At 42.5% G+C, this 15138-nt stretch overlaps 1 protein-coding gene across 3 annotated transcripts in view; it reads right to left on the bottom strand.

The window, feature by feature from the left end:
* Nucleotides 1–15138, bottom strand: part of SYMPK (symplekin scaffold protein) — a 1116254-nt gene that overhangs the window by 54310 nt on the left and 1046806 nt on the right. For all 3 annotated transcript variants that reach the window (XM_078660908.1, XM_078660909.1, XM_078660907.1), the window contains one exon: nucleotides 11619–11915. In XM_078660908.1, coding sequence (XP_078517034.1) covers nucleotides 11619–11915 — 297 coding nt within the window. The remainder of the gene's footprint in view (nucleotides 1–11618; nucleotides 11916–15138) is intronic.

Here is a 15138-nt window from a genome sequence, read left to right as displayed (position 1 = left end):
GAGAACAATCAATCAAATGGAGAGAGAAGCAGGCACGACGGATTACAAAGGGGGAAAGGGCTGCATTAACTACCCTTCACTATCTGCAAAGAGAGAGTACTCCTAATAGAAATGAGGGGTGGGGGGCAGCAATCAAAGCAGATCAGTGTGCATAAACACGAAAAAAAAATTCTTACCACGTACTTGACATTCGACAGCTTATGATATTTGCTATTAAAAAACCATTGAAATTCACTGAAAAAACCATAGGTTATAGACCATATATAGTTAGGAATTAGCATTTACAAAACCTTGAAAATTCACTGAAAAAACCATAGGTTATAGACCATATATAGTTAGGAATTAGCATTTAAAAAACCTTATTTTACTCACACAAAACCATTGAAATTCCATATATAGTTAGTTGCACTAACTATATATTGCGCACCCGCAATCCACTGCTGATGATGTCACATATTACATCATTCATGACATGGTCAGTGACATCACTGATGACATCACTGATGACATCTCAAATGACATCACTGATGACATCTCACTTGACATCAATGATCACATCACTGATGATATCATTCATGTGACAATACAATGCATCTCCTCACATTTTAATATAACCTCTGTTTCACCCAGTGTTAAAAACAGAGTATAATTTTTGAAACCATTGACACACCAATACTAGTTACTACATACGTACTCACTGATTCCTACGTCTACACACACATTCACTCATTCACCCATACAATCATTCATACATACAATCACTCATGTTTACAACACAATCATATGCACTCATACACCTATACAGACACTCACACTCTGCCACTCATCCATGGAGTTACTCACACACCTAGTCAGTCCTGTAAAGAATCAATCACACTTCCATTTTCTACTCTATACAGTTAAACATAGAGCACCTTACGTTTTCAACCATATACTAACACATACTTACTCTCTTATACAATCATTGATACAAGTACACATTGATCTGTACAGAGTCACACACCTCCCATCCAGCCACACACACACTCAGTCTCCCATGCAAATACTTGGGCAATCAATCAATAACCCATATAGTTACTCATATAGCTACTGATCAACACATGCAGCAGTTTACAGAACAACAGACATAATGATGCACAAATTAAGACAGTTTAGTCACTAACCCATGCACTCAGTGAGACACATTTAATCACTCACTCATACATTCAGTCATGCACCTACTAAATCCTTCGTCCAGACACTTATACATCCACTCATTCTTCAATATGTAAGACATATTTTAACTTTACAGAAACATAGTCACTGGATGTTGTCATCAGTGATGTCATCAGTGATGTCATTTGAGATGTCATCAGTGATGTCATCAGTGATGTCACTGACCATGTCATGAATGATGTAATATGTGACATCATCAGCAGTGGATTGCGGGTGCGCAATATATAGTTAGTGCAACTAACTATATATGGAATTTCAATGGTTTTGTGTGAGTAAAATAAGGTTTTTTAAATGCTAATTCCTAACTATATATGGTCTATAACCTATGGTTTTTTCAGTGAATATATATATATATATATATATATATATATATATATATATATATATTTAAGTCTTAGAAACGTTTACGGAACACAGTCACAGGAAAATGTCATCCATGAGGTCACTGACCATGTCATCAACGATGTAATATGTGAGGTCATAAGCACTGCAATGCGGGGGTGTAGGTTATAGCTGGTAACTAAAACTGCTGAATTTCACTGGTTTTGTATGAGTAAAATCTGAGCCTAACTAGAATGTCCCTGTAACCTTTGTTTTCTTCAGTAAATATATATATATTACCTACTGGCGGTCGCCAGTAGGTAGTTATAGTTGGGATCGTTTTCCATAGGAAATCCGCAACATTCTATTGGGAATAACTTTGGCGCCGAATGAGGGGTCTGCCTGTAATTTTCCTTAACTTTGCCTCGCTGCGCTCCGCTACTTCCCTGAAAGTTTCGGGGGGATCCGTCAAGCGGGGGCCGAGATAAAAGGGGGTCTCAAAACGTGTTTTCCCCATGTTAATTTCCATAGAGCGGTTGGACTCACTTTTAGCCCGAACGGCTGAATGGATTTCCACCAAACGTGGCAAAATTGTAGGGACTGGTACCCCGATGTGTCTTTGCTATGTCTCAAGATATATGCTCCAGTGGTTTTTACGAAAATTAACTTTGAAAAAATATATATTGGGCTACATTGGGCTATATATATGTTAGAGCCCAAATATAGCCAAATGTAGCCCAAAGATGGCCACCAGAGACAAACAAAACCAAATGTAGCCCAAATATCAGCCAGATGTAGCCCAACTATAGCCCAATGACAGAATGTCCCAGAGTGTTCTAAAGAACAACTAGAGCGCTAACAGTCTTACTTATGACAAAAGTATGGCACACCTGAAGTCATCTTGATTGGAATAAAGTGGTAACACTTAATACATTTAATTTGAAAAGGAACAAAATGAGGGGTTTCATTTTGCCATAATATATATATATATATATATATATATATATATATATATATATATATATATATATATTCATATATATTCACTGAAAAAACCATAGGTTTCACACCAGTTATAGTTAGGAATTAGCATTTAAAAAACCTATTAAATTCACTGAAAAAACCATAGGTTTCACACCAGTTATAGTTAGGTGGAAATTTTACTCGCATAAAACCATTGAAATTCCCACGTTATAGTTAGTTGGACTCACTATAACTTGCGCGTGCAATGCACTGCTGATGACGTCACATATTACATCACTCATGACATCACTGATGACATCTCAAATGACATCACTGATGACATCATCCAGTGAATGTGTATCTTTCTGAAAAATAAATATTTTTTATATATGTATATCTAAAGGTTGATGGAAGAATAAATGGGTAAATAAATGTCTAAATGGATGTTTTTTTGTGTAAAATTGATTGGTTAACTGACTTATTAAATGTATCTTAGTGAATACATATATTAGCGAGTAATGTTTAAATATTTAAATATCTGTATCTGTCTCACTTTGTGTATAAGTGGCTGCATGGTTTGGTGAGTAGCTACATGAGTGTGTATATGGGTTATTAGTTGTTTTTTTGAGTATCAGTATCAGTGTCTGTATGGTTCGGTGGGGGATATTACTTAGAGCACAGATGCATGAATGAGTGACTCACTATTTGTATGTATTTTGAAGACAGAATGTGTGCAAGACTGTATGGGTGGATGATTGTGTGTATGGGTGTGTTAGTGAGTATGTGTTTTTATAATTGATTGTTTAAGAGAGTAAATATGTTTCCGTTTCTGTAGAAGTATGTGTAGTGGTGTGTATATAGCAGTATAATCAAGTAAATGGTTTTTTGATAGTTTATTTGCATGTGTGAATTTGTGTGTGAGTAACTATATGGATGAGTATTAGTGTGTAACAGGATGTATAGGTGTATGAGTACATATGATGAGTAAGTACATGCATGAGTGACTATATAGAACTGTTGGTGAATGAGTGGATGCGTATGTAGATGTTGGAATTACCTAATAAGTTGTTGTAATTGGTTTCTCCTTTTTTAAGAAAATGTTAGTTTCTATTTTTGAATGTGTGTGTCAAAGGTTATTTTATGCTGATAGGAGGTCTGCCACTTTGTCACAAGGATGTTGTCATCAGTGATGTCATTTGAGATGTCATCAGTGATGTCATGAATGATGTCACTGACCATGTCATGAGTGATGTAATATGTGACGTCATCAGCAGTGCATTGCACGCGCAAGTTATAGTGAGTCCAACTAACTAGAACGTGGGAATTTCAATGGTTTTATGCGAGTAAAATTTCCACCTAACTATAAATGGTGTGAAACCTATGGTTTTTCAATGAATATATATATATATATATATATATACACACATATAAATAAATATATATATATATATATATATATATTTTTATATATTTCTCCACCAAGCAAATATCACGCTGCACTCTCCCAGGTTATGTTAATTCAATAAAGATTTATTCAAGCCATTCCCTGCTCCTTCTCCACCTACGCGTTTCGACCAGCAGGTCTTGGTAACGGTGTTTAGCGTTAGTCCCTCTACGCTTTCACCAATTTATACCAAAAGCCCAGTGAGCACATTATGATGCATGCTGGGAGTGGTAGTTTACATTAAGAAATAGCATGTTTATGCATGCAAAAACGAATTCAAATTACTTCATTTTGTGATATCTGACAATTACATCAACATTAATAAATAATTATGACAATTGTACCAGTACTTTCATACATTGAATACAGTATTGATGTTCAGAAATGATACATGGGGCATGAATGCGCAAAGGTCAGTCCTATATAGGCTGTGGCAGAGTTCCCTGACCCGCTAGTTCAATTGATGTGCCTAAATTGTGCTTTATGCTGCACATGTGAAATTTAAAAAAACGTTTCTTTTTATTTGTTGTTGATTTTAAAAATGGGAATTTGACAACTGAAACTGCGAGTTCACTAGCGCTAGCCTGTACCTGAATTGCGCTGTTGTTTACACTTTCTCATTATCCTGATTTGAGAGGGGGGGGGGGACGGTACCTTCAGGGCAGTTGGGAAGCCTGGGCTCTATCACCACTCCTGCCCGCCCCGGTCCGACGCGGTAGCTAGTACTGTTGCGCGGAGGGCGGGTCAGGGAGAGCCAGGCACTTCCTGTTCACCACTGAGCGGTTAGCGCTCTAGTGGTTGTATTCACAGGGCTATTTAGCCCTCGCCCCCTCTAGAGCGCGCAGCGGTCGTGCGCAGGGGAGCCGAAGAGTAGCCTAAGAGTCGCCCGTGTGTGTGCCCGTCCGTGACTAGGGGCTATGGACTCTGCGCAACATGGTACGTACCCCATAGGGGATCACCACATCAAATATACAGCCCAAGCCCTAAAAAATCTGCAATCAGTGCCTTTAGTGGGTTGTACTCGTAACTCCAGTCCATGTCCAGAGGGCCCCTTCTCTTGCACTTATTGCCATTTCCAGGCATCTTACACTGACACCTTCAGAGGTCATAAGATAGAGGAGAGGTCGGCTCCTAATGGCCTGAAGATTTTCCTCCTTAATATTGGCTCTTAACCAAAGCACCATTGTGAACTCTGGGACCTTATTACAACGAGAAGGCCAGAAATCTGCTTTTTAAATGAAACCTGGCTAAAACCGCATACGGTCCCCGCTATTGCTTTGGGGGTTCCTGCCGGATATAAAATGTTAAAGCTTGACCGTCCGATAAAAACCGGGGGCGGCATTGCGATAGTTTACAAAGAAGGACTGAAGGTAAATATAATTGAGCAAAGAAGTTGCTGCCTGCTGGAAGTCATGATCTTTAAGATCAGTTCGGCATCTAAAACCCATTGGAAGGGAGCACTAGTTTACCGCCCTCCTGGGCCTAGCACAGGTTTCACTTTAGCTCTGACCGAACTATTGGTCCCACATTTTAAAGCTAAAGAAGACTTTCTCCTTTTGCGGGATTTTAATATTCACGTAGACTTCCCCAATCTTCCTGAGACGTTGTCTTTGCTCTCAGATCTTTCCCTTTTAGAGCTTGAAATACACAATAAAGGTCCTACTCACATAGGAGGCCACACTCTGGATCTGATTTTTTCTAACTGTGCTAAGATATTATGCAGACCCTCGACCCGAGTAAGCTGGTCCGACCACTTTCTGTTGGAATTCCTCCTCCTTGGCCTGGATAAACCCAATAAACAGCCGACCCTTCCGCCCCAGTGGCGTAGACAATAGCATAAGGTGACACTGGATGACCTACAGAAAGTGTGGATAGAACCTATGGTCCTAGCTACAGACAATGTGGACTCTGCTTTATCTAAGCTTAATACCTCCCTTTTACAGGCGGTTGATGTGTTGGCCCCTATGAAATTGCATAAACAGCTTCCCATATCTAAATAAGAGATATGGTATACTGAACAACTTAGGATGGAGAAGCAGGGATGCAGGAGGTTGGAAAAAGTATGGCGAAAGAAACACACAGAGGAAAGTAGGAAAGAACATGCTGATGCCTTGTCTTTATACCACAAAAATATCAGGCTAGCCAGGAGGAGCTGTCTTACTTCACAGTTGATAGAGGCAGGCAATTCCTCCAAAGAACTCTACAGGATTCTACAGACATTTGTGAAACCTATAGCCTGTGAGAGTCCTGATGATTTCTCTCAATCCCTGTGAGATGATATTTCCCTATTCTTTGAAAATAAAATAGAGTTGATTTATGATTTTTTTTTTTTAAGTAACTAATTGTAAGGGTAACGCTGCTAGTACTTCTCCACCATCAAGTTCATACAACAGTGATATACCTATACCTACATTCACTGTCTTCTCGGAGATAGGTTTAGATGACATCAATTCATTGACAAGTCATATTAAAACAGGATCTCGTCTGGATCTCCTGCCTGCCAAAATGGTTGCCTCTTTATGCAACCTACTTGGCCCCATGATTCAATCAATAATAAACCTTTCTCTTAGGGAGGGTCGGGTACCCCAAGAATGGAAAAGAGTGGTAGTTAACCCTATTCGGAAGAACTTGGCCTCACCATGGGCAGACCTATCCAACCTCCGCCCCATTTCCCTTCTGCCATATTTAAGCAAGCTGACCGAGAAACATGTGAATACCCAGATGTCCAAATTTATCGAGGCATCAGGAGGGCTTGACCATACACAATCAGGTTTCAGACCCAACTACAGCACCGAATCAGCGCTCCTCTCTGTGACAGATAACATCAGGATGGCACAGGACAGAGGGGGCTCAATGATTCTGGTGCTGTTGGATCTGTCCGCAGCCTTCGACACGGTCTTGCATGATATTCTCCTCGGCCGCTTGCAGAAGGCGGGGATTGGTCCTGTCCTGGTTTGAGAGTTTCCTCTCAGGCCGCTCACAAAGTGTCAGCTTGGGCTCCTATCACTCCACCTCTAGGGAGCTCACCAAGGGGGTTCCACAGGGCTCATATCTAAGCCCCACACTATTTAATCTGTATGTGGCCCCTTTAGCTGACATTGTGAGAATACATGGATTCACGCCAGTGTCCTATGCTGACGACACTCAGCTTCTGTTTACATTTCAGACCCTCACTCCCGCAATCAAACATTCTTTTGCGGAGGGAATGAGAGCAGTGTCTGACTGGATGGCCTCTAACTGCCTACAATGTAGTGTGGGCAAGACAGAGGTCATGCTTTTCGGGAAGGCTCCTCTCCTTTGGTCTCCGGATTGGTGGCCACCCGACTTGGGACCCGTTCCCTGCCCTAAACAGACAGTGAAGAACTTAGGTGTACGATTGGACCAGGGACTACTGTTAAAAGAGCATGCAAACCAGGTGACAGGGTCCTATTTTCGGATGATAGGACTACTGAGGCGTGTATTTCCATTCTTGGCGGATATTTTCAGAAAGACCCTTGGTCCAGGCCCTTGTAGTCAGCCGGTTAGACTACTGTAATGGCCTCTTATCTGCTAATGAAGAGGTACTCAGCAGACTGCAAGTGGGGCAGAACACCGCAACGAAATTGGTCCTAAATGTCCCCCGTAGAACGCCTTCTCGCCCCCTTCTTGAAAGACTCCACTGGCTGCCCATTCGCCAACGGGTTAAGTTTAAGATCTGCTGTGTCATACGTAAAAGTTTGTTTGGCTCAGGCCCTCAATATTTGGCCTAAAAATTTAACATCTACAACCCGGAACGTCTCCTTCGTTCCAGCGGCCAACTATTGCTACAGATTCCTCCGGTTAGAAAGGCACGGCAGGGCGGTCGAGCCCTATCTTATACGGGCCCTACCCTTTGGAATAAACTTCCCCTTGGCCTGAGGCAAACTACCGACTATCCTAAATTTAGGAGAACACTTAAGACACATCTGTTCCTGACAGCATAGTCCCACATGTCTTCCTAAAGCTCTGTTTTGATGCACATTAGATGAACCAAGCGCAGAGATACCCCTTCGGGGGTCGAGTCCTGCGCTATACAAGCACTTAAATAAATAGCCATTGGTCTCAGTGACTGGTTAGCGCTGGTGCGCTGCATGTTCAATTAATGGCTCATTGTCCACATTTAGAACATTTTGGCTGCTAATGCATTTCTGCATGGTTTTCCATTCATGTATCCCTCATGATCTAGATCTGCCTTACTTTGGGGGCTCAGTGCCCTAGTAATTACAAAGTGTTTCATGTATTGTTTTGGTCAATTGTCTAAGTTCTTTTACAACTTTTTTCTTACTCTCTCCATGCTGAATTGTGTTTCATTTCTTCTGTTATGTTCCTATCACTGTTGATTTATAATGCCACAGTGTTCTTTATAAGTGTATGCACAGTTCTTCGTCCCCGTTGAGCCCCATCGGGGCTTTGGTCTTAAATCTAATTATTAACCTTGATTCCAGGCGTCTGAGTTTTAAGGTTCTATTTCCACCTTTTTCATGAGTGGGTACCGTTGCTAAGCCACTGTATGTTAAATCCTGCCATGTCTTCCTCTCATGCGTTATCATGTGTTTTGCCATGGCATATGTCAAATACTTGTTTTGAATTGATTATGTTTTCTAGGATGCATTTGTTTAGGGGACAGATCGTGCTTCCAATGTAGCATTTGGCACAATGGCATTCCAACAGATACACCACATAGGTTGTTTTACACGTTATGGTGTCATTGATGTTAAATGTTTTGCCTTGTGGATCCATGATCGTTTTCATGCTTCTCCTGATTTTACAGGCCTTACATTGGCTGCATTTCTTGAAACCCTTTTGCATTCCCTGTAACCACGTACTTGGTTATTTGATTTCAAAGTGGCTTCTGACCAATTTGTCAGACAACAATGGTGCCTTTCTAAAGGTTATTTGCGGATGGTCACCCAACTCTTTTCCAATATCTGGATCTTTACTGAGGATGTTCCGAGTATTTTTTAAGGGATTTGCGAATTTTAAACCTCTCTTTGCTGTATGTCATCACCATTCTTATGCGTTCTTTTTGTTGTGTCTCCATATTTGTGTCTTTTTTGTTAATCAATGTTTCAGCTCTTGTAATGCATCTTGCCTTCATCTCTTTTTACGAAAACCTTGAGTGATCTACGCAAATTAGTCTTGCTGGATTTAGAATTGTGTCTACTCTGAAACATATAGTTTCCTGAAGCACTGATGGGGCCATACCAGTTTCCACCACAAACGTCAAGTAGAATGAAACAAAAAAAATTTGGAAAAACATATTACCTCTTCAAAAAACAAATGTGGGTGAACATTTTTTTTATTACAACTTTTCTTGTTCCTGAAGACTAGGAAGATGGTGAACCTAGCACAGCAAAACTTGTGGGAAGAAAGTTTAAACGTGAAGTACCCCATATGCCCAAAGAAGGGCATAGCACCATGAGAGGACGCAATAGGGCTCAAGAGGTTAAGGAAAATAAATGTATCTCCGTTGACTAGTACTCAGTCCAAAACATGAGACAGGACTGCTTCAGCAGCACCTAAGCTCTGGACATTATCCTTTGCTAACTTGCTAACAGTTTGGGGACATTTGAAGATAACGTGAAAATTGCAAATAACAAGATGAGGCTCTACAGCAACCCCTCAAACCAAATCAGATCCTAGGCTGCATAACATTCTTCCAATTACAGTTCTAACCTTGCATCCGTTTTACTCGTGCATCTCTTTTTACGAAAACCTTGAGTGATCTACGCAAATTAGTCTTGCTGGATTTAGAATTGTGTCTACTCTGAAACATATAGTTTCCTGAAGCACTGATGGGGTCCATACCAGTTTCCACCACAAACGTCAAGTAGAATGAAACAAAAAAAAATTGGAAAAACATTACCTCTTCAAAAAACAAATGTGGGGAAAAATTTGTTTTATTACAACTTTTCTTGTTCCTGAAGACTAGGAAGATGGTGAACCTAGCACAGCAAAACTTGTGGGAAGAAAGTTTAAACGTGAAGTACCCCTAATGCCCAAAGAAGGGCATAGCACCATGAGAGGACGCAACAGGGCTCAAAAGGTTAAGGAAAATAAATGTATCTCCGTTGACTGGAACTCAGTCCAAAACATGAGACAGGACTGCTTCAGCAGCACCTAAGCTCTGGACATTATCCTTTGCTAACTTGCTAACAGTTTGGGGACATTTGAAGATAAGCTGAAAATTGCAAATAACAAGATGAGGCTCTACAGCAACCCCTCAAACCAAATCAGATCTTAGGCTGCATAACATTCTTCCAATTACAGTTCTAACCTTGCATCGGTTTTACTCGTGCAGAGTAGTAGTGACTCACTGAGCTACATTCTCATGCAATTTATTAACAACATTTTAACAACACTGTTTATCCACCATGATGGCTGAGAACAATTTATTTTAAATCCAAACCCAAAAGAGATTGTTCCTAGGCTATGTTGGTCAGAATTCTTGGGCCCAGGAGTGGAGACAAAGCAGTGCATGATGTGCTCCAGTCGTATAAGCTAAAATGTGCTCCTTTTCTAAGGAAGGAGGGTATAATTAATCAGAAGATACTATGCATAGCATTATCAAGACATCAAAGCAGTAACCCTGAAAATGGACCTAGTTATACGTATGAGGCACTGGGTTGCATGCATACTCTCTGTGCTCTGCCGCCCCCCCCCCCATTCTGCTGACAAGAAGTACCTTTTCAGTTCATGCAGTGTCTGCGATCGTGACAGGCAGCTACCATAAGATTAAAGGTGTCTACTAACTTGTGGTGGTAATATGCCTATCAGGCCAAAAATGTTTAGCATTCAATGCTACGTTCTAGAACATCAAATGGGAACAGTTTGACTAGGGGAATTTTATTCGAGAAATGCAGTCTCCAATTGTTTAGGCCTCTGAAGTGAAGTGTGACATCGCTTTAATCAAATATTGAGATTTGCAGACTGCTACAGCATACTCCTGATTCACCTACTTCTTCAACCCCTAACACACACCAGCACCCCCTTCCTAGCTTGAAATACAATAATTGGTCAGAAAAGAGGAATAGAGAATATGAAGTTTAACCATGGCACTTAATACTGAAGAATAGGACATGGAATGCATTTTGGCATACTCCATAGAATCATGAACTGGGTGCATATCCTACCGTGCCCATGGAAAGGCTGAATGTCAAAAGAGATCCTTTTATCATGTCAAAATAGAGTGGGAGAAAATCTATTGGACAATGTTAAACTCATAGTGAGGGCACCTGAGAGAGAAAACTACTGTCATTCCGTAAAAAAAAAACAGTGGGAAGAAATTCGTATTAGGTATTTAAAGTCCAGTAAAGAATGAAAACGTGTAAAATATTCTAACACTAAGAGGTTAATGCCCCTGATGGAGACAGAAAATAAATTAATGTCACAGTGAAAGGACTAAACAGACGAGATAATTTGCAGAGTCGCTTGAAAATCACTCTGTTCCCACCTCGGGATGTTACGTCATACTGTGGCACTCTGGTGATGCTTGCATTGGGGTTTTCCTACTTGAAAATCCCAATGCAGAGCAAATCGAATGAAATGAAATATCAAGATACTATTCAGGTTGTTATGGTATACCCTGGCTGTTAACTTCCAAACAGTGCATCAGATGGAATTCTTGATTTGTGTGCGGGTAAAGACCAATGCATACCTTTTTCAAATAGGTGCTATCTTGACTTGACTCCAGGGCAGGGCTCTCATCATCATAGACATCATCCTCAATGCTGATGAATACGTTGGGAGTTTCCACTTCTGGACCTTCATCGTGGAACTCCATTGACTCTTCTACTGATGGAACTGGGGCAAGATGGGCAGGACGTGGAGGGCCTGTTGGATTCTTTAGCTTCTGCTCCTCTTCCAGCTGGCGTTTTAGTGCTTTCTCTTGGGCAAGGCGGATAGATATCATGTCTTGTGCAGTGCGTGGCACAGCCTTGGGTTCTATATCCTCCTGCCAAAGACAGAACCAAAAGCAATACAATGAAAATTATGAGTGACCAAACAGACCCCTGAAGCATGCAAAAAGTTTACTGATTGCAAACAACACAGCTCAAATGGATGGTCTTTACTGCGATACGCTAGGAAGGCTCTGCATTTATAAATTACAACCTGTAAATATGCATTTGTTCCCCAAATGATCTTATACATTAACATTGCACTTGGGACATCTTCCATCTTATCAGCTGTTTTGAACAAAAACACGAGCAGATACCTTTGTATAGCATGCATTTACATAATTAAATCCAACTCCAAAACCCTCCACCTCAAAACAGTCTGTCGACAGCTCAGTATGGATGTAGGATCTGCTTTCATGGTTATCCCCCACTTTTTGCCTGGTGTCAAAGTCGTTTTCTGAGATCCTGCTAATCAGGACTACAGCATCTGTGCTCTCTCTCCCAAAATGGCTTTGGCACGTACTTTTGTACCTCCACAATTAGCTACTGGTGTACCCTTCTAAGTCCTTAGTATATGGTACGGAGGTACTCAGGGCATAGGTACACCAGGGGTCTCCCATAGGCAGCAGCATGTATAGTGTCACAGATGGGAGCCCACTTCAACTCTGACTACAGGTCTACCATTGCAGCCTGTGTGAGTTGGTACTTGTACCTCTCACAGCAGATATAAGTTTGCTTATATCTGAGGTCACAACGCTTAAAACCTGTAAATCACCCCTATGGAAGGCTCTTCAGTCATGAGGGCAGGGTGCTCGGTTATAAGAATAAGGGTGTCCTTGCATAAGCAGGGCACCCTTACCAACCCTGTGGTCCCTTCTTCAACCTTTCTAAGTGTGGTCAGACATTTTAAAGTATATAGTGGACATCAGTCATTACAAGAAGTCTAACTATATAATGGCTGTGCTGAACCTGGTCATGCTTGGTATCAAACATGTTGGAATCACACCCCAACAAGTATTCCGGTGTTGGAGGTATGATTCCATGTACTGGGGGGAGGAGGGGGCTTAGAGGAGCCCTGTGTACTCCTGGTATACAGGGCTCCTCTAAGCCCCCTCCTCCCCCCAGTTAGGGTCAGCTAGCAAGCTAGTGCTGCTTCCGACCATAGACACGATTCTACCCTCCTGCTGCTGAGCTGAGCTCGTACAAAAGGGGGTGGTGATGGACGGAGCATCTGAACCAAACAATCACACCCAGTCAAAAGATCTGGGTTTAATCCATCACCGTTCTTTAGCCCACTCTGCCACCCCAGTTCAGACATGGCTATATGCAAATCAGTCTGACCCTGTGCCTCATGGGAACAGTCTAGCCCGAACTGCCAAGCCATGCCTTCCCTGGACCGGAAACAAGCTTCCGAGGACCGGTTTCTGGCATTCCAGCCGTCTTCAGCCCGGCTTGCTTGAATGCAGTTGCAAAGTGAGCAAGGGACTCACGTCTGAGCATACCCTGCCACACTTATGGCGGCCAAAAGCGGTACAAAAGGGGGTGGTGATGGATGGATCATCTGAACCAATCAAACACTCACACCCAGTCAAAAGATCTGGGTTTAATCCATCACCGTTCTTTAGCCCACTCTGCCACCCCAGTTCAGACATGGCTATATGCAAATCAGTCTGACCCTGTGCCTAAGGGAACAGTCCAGCCCGAACTGCCAAGCCATGCCTTCCCTGGACCGGAAACAAGCTTCCGAGGACCGGTTTCTGGCATTCGAGCCGTCTTCAGCCGGGCTTGCTTGAATCCAGTGGCAAAGTGAGCAAAGGACTCACGTCTGAGCATACCCTGCCACACTTATGGCGGCCAAAAGCGGTACAAAAGGGGGTGGTGATGGAAGGAGCATCTGAACCAATCAAACACTCACACCCAGTCAAAAGATCTGGGTTTAATCCATCACCGTTCTTTAGCCCACCCCAGTTCAGACATGGCTATATGCAAATCAGTCTGACCCTGTGCCTCATGGGAACAGTCCAGCCCGAACTGCCAAGCCATGCCTTCCCTGGACCGGAAACAAGCTCCGAGGACCGGTTTCTGGCATTCCAGCCGTCTTCAGCCCGGCTTGCTTGAATCCAGTGGCAAAGTGAGCAAGGGACTCACGTCTGAGCATACCCTGCCACACTTATGGCAGCCAAAAGCGGTACAAAAGAGGGAGGGTATGCTCGAGCAGGGGAAGGTAGAACAATAGGTTTCCTGTCACAGGAAGGTGTGACCACCTCCCAGACAGGACTTGGTGTATTGGGCTGCAGTGGGAGCACTTTGAAGCACCACCAGACTGCATTGAAGGGCACATTTGGTTTCCTCCTTGCATACTCTGGTTTGAGCCAGTTCAGGAACCTTTGGTCCCCGCTCCGGCGCAAAACTGGACAAAAGACAGGTGAGTATCCTCCTCTCTGTCCAGCCGTTCCTCAAGGAGGGACCCCCGAGTCGCTCCAACCATTTTCCTTGTGTATTTAAGGGCTCCCCTGTGGGTCGGTCCTCAGATTTGTTGTGAACAAGACTCACCTCTGAAACGAAGACAATCTTCGACCGTCTGGACACTTAGACTTCGTTGGACTTCGACTGGAACCAAGACTGCTTTAAGGAAGACTCCTGCTTCTCCTGATCTCGCTTTTCTTCAAGTCTTCTGCCTCGTGAGTGTCAGCGCTTCGCATCTAAAGAAATCTCCCTTGGAGTGAAGGAGTCACTCCCCTGCATCTGCAGGCATCGAAAGGAAGCTGACCGATATGCTGCTCCTGTCGTCCTACGGACTTCCCAAGGCTCAGCAACACAGGTGGTGATGGACCCGTCTTACCTGCAATTTGGAGGACGGTATCCCACGTTGCAGTCGCTGGGACCAAACCCCTGTGCACTGAGTCGACTTGCCTTTGCCATGGCTTGTTGGCTCTGCACTCGAGATCTTAGGGCCACAAGAAGCTCCAGCCTCCAGCACCTCAACCCTCGAAGATCAGTGTACTTACTGCATCCCTTGGACCATAGGCCTCCAACTTTGTTATTTCTACAAGTGTTGCAGTGGCTGCGTTTGCAGCACCACATTTACAGCAGAATCTTAGCTTTCCCAACTTCTTCAGCAACAGTCCACTATTTTTTTGGAGCTCAAGCAATAAAGCTTTTATCCAACATTTTATTATGTGGTATTATTAGATTAGCAGATGTGAAACAAGATAGCACTAAGCATTACATTCAAAGGAAACACACACAATTTAATAGCCATGTGCCATCACAGAATAA

This window comes from Lissotriton helveticus, chromosome 9, assembly GCF_964261635.1.
Source record: "Lissotriton helveticus chromosome 9, aLisHel1.1, whole genome shotgun sequence".
Classification (NCBI taxonomy): Eukaryota; Metazoa; Chordata; class Amphibia; order Caudata; family Salamandridae; genus Lissotriton; species Lissotriton helveticus.
The sequence above is the reverse complement of the archived record's forward strand: the minus strand, read 5'-3'. Positions and strand labels throughout refer to the sequence as shown.